The sequence below is a fragment of the Cherax quadricarinatus genome, chromosome 35 (genome assembly GCF_038502225.1).
Source record: "Cherax quadricarinatus isolate ZL_2023a chromosome 35, ASM3850222v1, whole genome shotgun sequence".
In the NCBI taxonomy this organism is placed as follows: Eukaryota; Metazoa; Arthropoda; class Malacostraca; order Decapoda; family Parastacidae; genus Cherax; species Cherax quadricarinatus.
In genome coordinates, this window is record NC_091326.1 from 6,441,565 (window position 1) to 6,454,025 (window position 12,461).

Consider the following 12,461-nt stretch of genomic DNA (forward strand, 5'->3'; position numbering starts at 1 on the left):
TTACCGTGTTGAGAGAGAGGCACTTACCGTGTTGAGAGAGATAGGGACTTACCGTGTTGAGAGAGAAAGAGACTCACCATTCTTGGACTCTGGGTGAGTGTGTGGTAACGAAGGGACTGCAGTCGATGCTGCCTGTTGCTGGACCACGCTGGATGCTGCCTGCAGAGTGAGTGGTCCATTGTGCCTCCTCTCTTGCTCTTATAGTGAAGACACCAGCTGCGCGAGCATCGCAGCCTCCCACGTGTCTCCTCATCTACCTCTTCATTCTCTTCCTCCCACGTGTCTCCTCATCTACCCACTCCCAAATTACCACTGACACCCACACACTACCCACTTCCAAATTACCACCCACACCTACACACTACCCACTCCCAAATTACCACCCACACCTACACACTACCCACTCCCAAATTGCCACCCACACCTACACACTACCCACTCCCAAATTGCCACCCACACCTGCACACTACCCACTCCCAAATTACCACCCACACCTACACACTACCCACTCCCAAATTGCCACCCACACCTGCACACTACCCACTTCCAAATTACCACCCACACATACACACTACCCACTCCCAAATTACTACCCACACCTACACACTACCCACTCCCAAATTACCACCCACACCTACACAATACCCACTTCCAAATTACCACCCACACCTACACACTACCCACTCTTAAATAACCACCCACACTTACACACTACCCACTTCCAAATTACCACCCACACCAACACACTACCCACACTTACACACTACCCACTCCCAAATTACCACCCACACCTACACACTACCCACTTCCAAATTACCACCCACACCTACACACTACCCACTTCCAAATTACCACCCACACCTACACACTACCCACTCTTAAATAACCACCCACACACACTACCCACTCCCAAATTACCACCCCCACATACACACTACCCACTCCCAAATTACCACCCACATCTACACGCTAACCACTCTTAAATAACCACCCACACTTACACACTACCCACTCCCAAATTACCACCCACACCTACACACTACCCACTTCCAAATTACCACCCACACCTACACATACCCACTCCCAAATTACCACCCACACCTACACACTACCCACTTCCAAATTACAAACTACACCTACACACTACCCACTCTTAAATAACCACCCACACTTACACACTACCCACTCCCAAATTATCACCCACACCTACACACTACCCACTTCCAAATTACCACCCACACCTACACACTACCCACTCTTAAATAACCACCCACACTTACACACTACCCACTCCCAAATTACCACCCACACCTACACACTACCCACTTCCAAATTACCACCCACACCTATACACTACCCACTCCCAAATTACCACCCACACCTACACACTACCCACTTCCAAATTACCACCCACGCCTACACACTACCCACTCCCAAATTACCACCCACACCTACACACTACCCACTACCAAATTACCACCCACACCTGCACACTGCCCACTCCCAAATTACCACCCACACCTACACACTACCCACTCCCAAATTACTACCCACACCTACACACTACCCACTCCCAAATTACCACCCACACCTACACACTACCCACTCTTAAATAACCACCCACACCTACACACTACCCACTCCCAAATTACCACCCACACCTACACACTACCCACTTCCAAATTACCACCCACACCAACACACTACCCACACTTACACACTACCCACTTCCAAATTACCACCCACACCTACACACTACCCACTTCCAAATTACCACCCACACCTACACACTACCCACTTCCAAATTACCACCCACACCTACACACTACCCACTCTTAAATAACCACCCACACACACTACCCACTCCCAAATTACCACCCACACCTACACACTACCCGCTTCCAAATTACCACCCACATCTACACGCTACCCACACTTACACACTACCCACACTTACACGCTACCCACACTTACACACTACCCACTCCCAAATTACCACCCACACCTACACACTACCCACTTCCAAATTACCACCCACACCTACACACTACCCACTCTTAAATAACCACCCACACTTACACACTACCCACTCCCAAATTACCACCCACACCTACACACTACCCACTTCCAAATTACCACCCACACCTACACACTACCCACTTCCAAATTACCACCCACACCTACACACTACCCACTCTTAAATAACCACCCACACTTACACACTACCCACTCCCAAATTACCACCCACACCTACACACTACCCACTTCCAAATTACCACCCACACCTACACATACCCACTCCCAAATTACCACCCACACTTGCACACTACCCACTCCCAAATTACCACTCACACCTACACGCTACCCACTTCCAAATTACCACCCACACTTACACACTACCCACTCCCAAATTACCACCCACACCTACACACTACCCACTCCCAAATTACCACCCACACCTACACACTACCCACTCCCAAATTACCACCCACACCTACACACTACCCACTCCCAAATTACCACCCACACCTACACACTACCCACTTCCAAATTACCACCCACACCTACACACTACCCACTCCCAAATTACCACCCACACCTACACACTACCCACTCCCAAATTACCACCCACACCTACACACTACCCACTCCCAAATTACCACCCACACCTACACACTACCCACTTCCAAATTACCACCCACACCTACACACTACCCACTCTTAAATAACCACTTACACTTACACACTACCCACTCCCAAATTACCACCCGCACCTACACACTACCCACTCCCAAATTACCACCCACACCTACACACTACCCACTTCCAAATTACCACCCACACCTACACACTACCCACTCCCCAATTACCACCCACACCTACACACTACCCACTCCCAAATTACCACCCACACCTACACACTACTCACTCCCAAATTACCACCCACACCTACACACTACCCACTATCAAATTACCACCCACACCTACACACTGCCCACTCTTAAATAACCCCCCACACTTACACACTACCCACTCCCAAATTACCACCCACACCTACACACTACCCACTCCCAAATTACCACCCACACCTACACACTACCCACTCCCAAATTACCACCCACACCTACACACTACCCACTTCCAAATTACCACCCACACCTACACACTATCCACTCCCAAATTACCACCCACACCTACACACTATCCACTCCCAAATTACCACCCACACCTACACACTATCCACTCCCAAATTACCACCCACACCTACACACTATCCACTCCCAAATTACCACCCACACTAGACACTACCCACGCCCAAATTACTACCCACCTGAAGGATACGTGAAAGATACCTTCGGGGCTCAGCGCCCCCGCTGCCCTGTTCCAGACCAGGTCTCCTGGTGGATCAAGGCATAATCAACCAGGCTGTTACTGGTCACATGCAGTCCAGCTTACAAACCACAGTCCAGCTGATCAGGAAATGATCTGAGGAATTCAGTTCCTTTTTGTAAACAGCAGAAGTTTTTTGGTGTTGAAAAGTCGGGGACCTCTAACGCTTATTAATTTCTCTCTCAGTGCACTAGTCACACTCCTGCTTCAAACGTCCCAAGGAATACACTGGATGTGACTTCAAACGTCCCAAGGAATACACTGGATGTGACTTCAAACGTCCCAAGGAATACACTGAATGTGACTTCAAACGTCCCAAGGAATACACTGGATGTGACTTCAAACATCCCAAGGAATACACTGGATGTGACTTCAAACGTCCCAAGGAATACACTGGATGTGACTTCAAACGTCCCAAGGAATACACTGGATGTGACTTCAAACGTCCCAAGGAATACACTGGATGTGACTTCAAACGTCCCAAGGAATACACTGGATGTGACTTCAAACGTCCCAAGGAATACACTGGATGTGACTTCAAACGTCCCAAGGAATACACTGGATGTGACTTCAAACGTCTCAAGGAATACACTGGATGTGACTTCAAACGTCCCAAGGAATACACTGGATGTGACTTCAAACGTCCCAAGGAATACATTGGATGTGACTTCAAACGTCCCAAGGAATACACTGGATGTGACTTCAAACGTCCCAAGGAATACACTGGATGTGACTTCAAACCTCCCAAGGAATACACTGGATGTGACTTCAAACGTCCCAAGGAATACACTGGATGTGACTTCAAACGTCCCAAGGAATACACTGAATGTGACTTCAAACGTCCCAAGGAATACACTGGATGTGACTTCAAACGTCCCAAGGAATACACTGGATGTGACTTCAAACGTCCCAAGGAATACACTGGATGTGACTTCAAACGTCTCAAGGAATACACTGGATGTGACTTCAAACGTCCCAAGGAATACACTGGATGTGACTTCAAACGTCCCAAGGAATACACTGGATGTGACTTCAAACGTCCCAAGGAATACACTGGATGTGACTTCAAACGTCCCAAGGAATACACTGGATGTGACTTCAAACGTCCCAAGGAATACACTGGATGTGACTTCAAACGTCCCAAGGAATACACTGAATGTGACTTCAAACGTCCCAAGGAATACACTGGATGTGACTTCAAACGTCCCAAGGAATACACTGGATGTGACTTCAAACGTCCCAAGGAATACACTGGTTGTGACTTCAAACGTTCCCAAGGAATACACTGGATGTGACTTCAAACATCCCAAGGAATACACTGGATGTGACTTCAAACGTCCCAAGGAATACACTGGATGTGACTTCAAACGTCCCAAGGAATACACTGGATGTGACTTCAAACGTCCCAATGAATACACTGGATGTGACTTCAAACGTCCCAAGGAATACACTGGATGTGACTTCAAACGTCCCAAGGAATACACTGGATGTGACTTCAAACGTCCCAAGGAATACACTGGATGTGACTTCAAACATCCCAAGGAATACACTGAATGTGACTTCAAACGTCCCAAGGAATACACTGGATGTGACTTCAAACATCCCAAGGAATACTCTGAATGTGACTTCAAACGTCCCAAGGAATACACTGGATGTGACTTCAAACATCCCAAGGAATACACTGAATGTGACTTCAAACGTCCCAAGGAATACACTGGATGTGACTTCAAACGTCCCAAGGAATACACTGAATGTGACTTCAAACGTCCCAAGGAATACACTGGATGTGACTTCAAACGTCCCAAGGAATACACTGGATGTGACTTCAAACGTCCCAAGGAATACACTGGATGTGACTTCAAACATCCCAAGGAATACACTGAATGTGACTTCAAACGTCCCAAGGAATACACTGGATGTGACTTCAAACATCCCAAGGAATACACTGAATGTGACTTCAAACGTCCCAAGGAATACACTGGATGTGACTTCAAACGTCCCAAGGAATACACTGGATGTGACTTCAAACGTTCCCAAGGAATACACTGGATGTGACTTCAAACGTCCCAAGGAATACACTGGATGTGACTTCAAACGTCCCAAGGAATACACTGGATGTGACTTCAAACGTCCCAAGGAATACACTGGATGTGACTTCAAACGTTCCCAAGGAATACACTGGATGTGACTTCAAACGTCCCAAGGAATACACTGGATGTGACTTCAAACGTTCCCAAGGAATACACTGGATGTGACTTCAAACGTCCCAAGGAATACACTGGATGTGACTTCAAACGTTCCCAAGGAATACACTGGATGTGACTTCAAACGTTCCCAAGGAATACACTGGATGTGACTTCAAACGTTCCCAAGGAATACACTGGATGTGACTTCAAACGTTCCCAGTGGTTCAGTTTCGGGTTTAGTTTGTGATTAAACTTAAACTCTGTACTATATCACATTAATATTGCTAAAATTGGCAGGGGAAATAATGATTAGAATAGAGAGAGAGAGAGAGAGAGAGAGAGAGAGAGAGAGAGATTTGGGTGTGTATACCTGGAGTATACCTGGAGATGGTTTCGGGGGTCAACGCCCCCGCGGCTCGGTCTGAGACCAGGCATCGTGGTGGATCAGGGTCTGATCAACCAAGCTGTTGCTGCTTGCCCCACGTAAACTGACGTACGAACCACAACCCGGTTGGTCAGGTACTGACTTTAGTTGTCTGTCTAGTGCTTTCTTGAAGACAGCCAGGGGTCTATTGGTAATCCCCCTAATGTATGCTGGGAGGCAGCTGAACAGTCTTGGGCCCCGGAGACTTATTGTGTTGTCTCTCAGTGTACTCGTGGCGCCCCTGCTTTTCATTGGGAGAATGTTGCGTCTCCTGCCAAGCCTTTTGTTTTAATAGGGAGTGATTTTCGTGTGCAAGTTTGGTACTAATCCCTCTAGGATTTTCCACGTGTATATTATCACGTATCTCTCTCGCCTGCGTTTCAGGGAATACAAATCGAGGGACTTCAACCGTACCCAGTAATTTATGTGCCCTATCGTACTTATCCGTGAAAGTTCTTTGTACATTCTCCAGGTCTGCACTGTCGCCTGCCTTGAAGGAGGCAGTTAGTGTACAGCAGTATTCCAGCCTAGAGAGAACAAGCGATTCGAAGAGAATCATCATGGGCTTGGCGTCCCTAGTTTTGAAGGTTCTCATTATTCATCCTATCATTTTCCTAGCAGATGCGGTAGATACATTGTTGTGGCCTTTGGAGGCAAGAGCCTCTGACATTATCACTCCCAGGTCCTTCACATTACTTTTACGCTCTATGATATGGTTAGAATTTGTCGTATACCCTGACAGAGTGAGTTGGATAACTGAAATCCTACAGATTTGTAGGAACATACGAGTAGTGAAGGTTCTCTGTAAGTTTTCTGTCTTATTAATCTCACCTGTCTTGAAGATGGTCGTTAGTATACAACAGTGTCCCAGTGACTTGAAGAGTATCATCATTGACTCAGCATCTCTCGTCTTGATAGTTCAAGTTATCCAGTCTATAGCAACATTGTTGTGAACCTTGAATGTGAGATCTTGTATCATCACTCCCAGGTCTCGCACATGAAACTTCCGCTCAGTTGAATGGTTTGAGTTTGTCCAATTTTATTCTATATTTCCTCAACTCTTCCACAGTGGAGCAACTGAACCTTGTCCTCGTTCATCATATTGTTGTCTGAGACCGACTGTAAAATTTGTTTGATATCGGCCTGAAGATTTTTATCTTATCACTGCGTATTCGACAGACGTCATTCTCACAGAGATTCTGATGTTATCACAGAAGGAAGTTACGATGCTGTGGTTCATGGTCTTGTCTACGTCGATTTTAAGAATGGGAAACAGAAGTGGATCAAGTACTGTGCCTTGAGGAACAAAGGTTTTCACTGTGGCAGCCTCCGACTTCACTCTGTCTACTAATACTCTCTGGCTTCTGTTTATTAAGAAGTTAAATGTTTTTTTGTTTATTTTACCAGTTATTCCTTGTGCAGGTGCTTTGTGCGCGGTCACACCATGGTCGCACCTGTCGCAGGCTTTTGCTAAATCAGTGTTCAATGAGATGTATCAGCATTTAGTTAGTCTTCCGGTGTATCCAAGACCATTTAATTATGGTCCAGGAATCACCAGAACACCAAACACACACACACACACACACACACACACACGGCAATGGGACCGGACAACATCTCCCCGTGGGTCCTTAGAGAGGGAGCAGATATGTTGTGCGTGCCACTTACCACAATCTTCAACACATCCCTGGAAACTGGGCAACTACCTGAGGTATGGAAGACGGCAAATGTAGTTCCCATTTTTAAAAAAGGAGACAGAAAAGAGGCACTAAACTATAGACCTGTGTCATTGACGTGTATAGTATGCAAAATTATGGAGAAGATTATCAGGAGGAGAGTGGTGGAGCACCTGGAACGGAACAGGAGTATAAATGCCAACCAGCACGGATTCACGGAAGGCAAATCCTGTGTCACAAACCTTTTGGAGTTTTATGATAAAATAACAGAAGTAAGACAAGAGAGAGAGGGGTGGGTTGATTGCATCTTCTTGGACTGCAAGAAGGCCTTTGACACAGTTCCTCACAAGAGATTAGTGCAGAAGCTAGAGCATCAGGCGCATATAACAGGAAGGGCACTGCAATGGATCAGAGAATACCTTACAGGGAGGCAACAACGAGTCATGGTACGTAATGATGTATCACAGTGGGCACCTGTGACGAGCGGGGTCCCACAGGGGTCGGTCCTAGGACCAGTGCTATTTTTGGTATATGTGAACGACATGACGGAAGGGTTAGACTCAGAAGTGTCCCTGTTTGCAGATGATGTGAAGTTAATGAGGAGAATTAAATCTGATGAGGACCAGGCAGGACTTCAAAGAGACCTGGACAGACTGGACACCTGGTCCAGCAAATGGCTTCTCGAATTTAATCCTGCCAAATGCAAAGTCATGAAGATAGGGGAAGGGCACAGAAGACCACAGACAGAGTATAGGCTAGGTGGCCAAAGACTGCAAACCTCACTCAAGGAGAAAGATCTTGGGGTGAGTATAACACCGAGCATGTCTCCGGAAGCACACATCAATCAGATAACTGCTGCAGCATATGGGCGCCTGGCAAACCTGAGAACAGCATTCCGATACCTTAGTAAGGAATCATTCAAGACACTGTACACCGTGTATGTCAGGCCCATACTGGAGTATGCAGCACCTGTTTGGAACCCGCACTTGATAAAGCACGTCAAGAAACTAGAGAAAGTACAAAGGTTTGCGACAAGGTTAGTTCCAGAGCTAAGGGGAATGTCCTATGAAGAAAGATTAAGGGAAATCGGCCTGACGACACTGGAGGACAGGAGGGTCAGGGGAGACATGATAACGACATATAAAATACTGCGTGGAATAGACAAGGTGGACAAAGACAGGTTGTTCCAGGGAGGGGACACAGAAACAAGAGGCCACAATTGGAAGTTGAAGACACAAATGAGTCAGAGAGATAGTAGGAAGTATTTCTTCAGTCATAGAGTTGTAAGGCAGTGGAATAGCCTAGAAAATGACGTAGTGGAGGCAGGAACCATACACAGTTTTAAGACGAGGTTTGATAAAGCTCATGGAGCGGGGAGAGAGAGGGCCTAGTAGCAACCGGTGAAGAGGCGGGGCCAGGAGCTAGGACTCGACCCCTGCAACCACAAATAGGTGAGTACAAATAGGTGAGTACACACACACACACACACACACACCCAGAGGCGGGGCCAGGAGTTGTGACTCAACTTCGGCAACCACAATTAGGTGAGTACACACACATACACATATCGAAAGCCAAATCTGACCCGAAGCTGTTGTACAGTCATATCAGGAAGAAAACAACAGTCAAGCACCAGGTAATTAGGCTGGGGAAGGAAGGAGGAGAGATCACAAGAAACAATAGAGAAGTATGTGAAGAGCTCAACACAAGATTAAAAGAAGTATTTTCAGTGGAGACAGAAAGAACTCCGAAAAGCCGGAATGGTGGGGTACACCAACAAGTGCTGTACACATTACACACAACAGAAGAGGAAGTGAAGAAACTGCTAAGCGAAATAGATACCTCAAAAGCGGTGGGACTGGACATCTTTCCGTGGGTCCTGAGAGAAGGAGCAGAGGTGCTGTGTGTGCCACTAGCAACAATCTTCAACACATCTATCGAATCAGGGGAACTACCTGATATGTGGAAGACAGCAAATGGAGTCCCAATATTTAAGAAAGGAGACAGACAGACAACATTAAACTACAAAGCAACGTCACTGACAAAGATTATCAGAAGTGGAGTGGTGGAGCACCTAGAAAGAAATAAGCTTATAACAATAACCAACACAGTTTCAGGGGAGGGAAATCCTGTGTCACAAACCTACTAGAGTTCTATGGCAGGGTGACAGCAGTAAGACAGGAGAGAGAGAGAGAGAGAGAGGTGAGTAGATTGCATTTTCTTGAACTGTAAGAAGGCGTTTGACACAGTTCCACACAAGAGAATAGTACAAAAGCTGGAGGACCAAGCAGGTATGACAGGGAAGGCATTATAATCGATCACAGAATACTTGACAGGGAGGCAACAACGAGCCATGGTACGTGACGAGGTGTCAGAGTGGGCACCTGTGATGAGCAGGATTCCACATGGGTCAATCCTAGGACCGATGCTATTTCTGATATATGCGGAAGGGATAGATTCAGATGTGTCCCTGTTTGCAGACTATGTGAAGCTAAGGCGAAAAATTAAATCGGATAAGGATCAGGTAGGACTACAAAGGGGCCTGGACAGGTTGCAAACCTGGTCTAGCGACTGGCTCCTGGAGTTTTTCCCACCAAGCGCCAAGTCATGAAGATTGGGGAAGGTCAAAGAATACTGCAGATAGAGTACAGGCTAGGGGGCCAAAGTCTGTAAACCTCACTCAAGGAAAAGGATGTTTGAGTGAGTATAATACCGAACACATCTCCTGAGGCTCGCATCAACCAAATAACTGCTGCAGCATATGGGTGCATGACAAACCTAAGAATAGCGATTAGACACTTTAACAAGGAATAGTTCAAGACTCTGTACACCATGTACGTCAGGAACAAACTGGAGTATGCAGCACCAGTTTGGAACTCACACCTGATCAAGCTCGTCAAGAAATGAAAAAAAGTGCAATGGTTTGTAACAAGACTAGTCCCGGAGCTAAGGGGCATGTCCAACGAGGAGAGGTTAAGGGAAATCGACCTGACGACACTGGAGGACAGAAGAGATAACGACATAAAATACTGAGAGGAACTGACAAGGTGGACGGAGACAGGATGTTTCAGAGATGGGACACAGCAACAAGAGGCCATAACTGGAAGCTGAAGACTCACGTGAGTCACAGGGATGTCAGGAAGTGGAATAATCTGGAGAGTGATGCAGTGGAGGCAGGATCCATACATAGCTTTAAGAAGATATACGATAAAGCTCATGGAGTGGAAGATGGACCAAGTAGCAACCATCGAAGAGACGGGGCCAGGAGCTATGAATCGACCCCAGCAACCACAATTAGGAGTACACACACACCAACACACACATCCTACCTACGCCCAGGTCACGAGCCTAACCCCCGCCCATGTTTCCAGGTGAGAGGGTAGAGGAAGGGGGTGGGAGAGGGAGGGGGTCACTACCTATACATCTAAATTATACAATATTATCCTAATTGATTTTTTAATCACGCTGATGTAAATGACCTTGGTAATTACCACTACGCACCATTATAATATAATATACATAAAAAAGCCAATTATGTTCAATTATATTTAAACATATAAGAGCCAGATATACAACACAGAGCAAACACTGAGTTACCATGACACTGTAGCTGCTGTACCACACACACATACACAGGCCAATACACAAGCATACACACCCCCACTATGTCTCGACCCCTGCAACCACAAATAGGTGAGTACATACGTACATACATGCACACAAGCTTTACATCTCGTGGTAGCTAGCGCATTCTATAAAAAAATGAGATATCAGAGAGTAGAAGGAAGAGGCATTGGAACTGAGGAAGATTGGTCTGGAAAGGAAGAATGGGCAGCAGAACTCAAGAGAACGATGCAACAAGAGTGGGAAAAGAAACTAAACGAGTTTAAAAAATAAAATGGAGAGGATGACTGCAGAGAGCAAGAAGTAGGAGCTACAAACACCAGCTACAGAGGCTAGAATACAGAGCCTAGAAGAGAAACTGAAAATGCTGAAACAGGATACAGAGCCAAGGAACAGAAGGGGCATGACACAAGGAGCAGGAACATTAGCAACCAGTGAGGGGATTGAACTAAATGAAAGAGATATGATCCTTGCAGAGGCTCTGTCAGGCCACCGGAGGGCCCAGGAAATGTCAAGAGGTGAAAGTGGCATGTCACTGGGAACAGGAACAACAGTGAGGGGACTGAAGAGAAGGTGGTAAGTCCCTGACAGAGATGCTATCAGGACACCAGGAGATCAAGGAAATTTAAGGGAATTAGGAATTGAGTTGCTTAAATCCAACCCAGCCTTCACAACCCCCTGCTCCCCTCCATCCCCCAGAATACAGTACTGGAAAAGAAGCTGAAGGTATGGCACACCAATGCAGACAGAATAACAAATAATTGCAAGGAGTGACACAGAACAGAGCTCATGGGGATGATAGAAGATGTGATCTTTCCAACTAGATTTCAGATCATGGGAAAAAATATAAGGAACAGAGGGGAAGGAGTTGCATTGCTCATCAAAAACCAGCGGAGATTTCAGGACAAAGAGGAAGCAAGAGACTACAAAGTAGAAACACTTCAGACGGGGGGAGGTCCCAAGGTGGTGATTGCAGTGATGTACAACCCACCACAGAATAGCAGGAGACCAGGACAAGAGTACGATGAGAGCAATGGTGGACACACTAGCCGAGGTGGCCAGAAGGGCCCACAGGGTGAGTACAACCAGGGTAAGTACAACCAGGGTAATCACAACCATGGTGAGTACAACCAGGGTAAGTACAACCAGGGTGAGTACAAC

At 46.5% G+C, this 12,461-nt stretch overlaps 1 protein-coding gene across 2 annotated transcripts in view; it reads right to left on the reverse strand.

Moving 5' to 3' along the window:
• Window positions 1-203, reverse strand: part of Akh (Adipokinetic hormone) — a 37,923-nt gene extending 37,720 nt beyond the window's left edge. For both annotated transcript variants that reach the window (XR_011392819.1, XM_053785670.2), the window contains exon 1: window positions 78-203. Coding sequence is in view for 1 of the 2 variants with exons in the window: in XM_053785670.2 (XP_053641645.2) it covers window positions 78-179 (102 nt within the window). In the remaining variant the exon portion in view is untranslated. The remainder of the gene's footprint in view (window positions 1-77) is intronic.
• Between the last annotated feature and the right edge of the window lie 12,258 nt (window positions 204-12,461).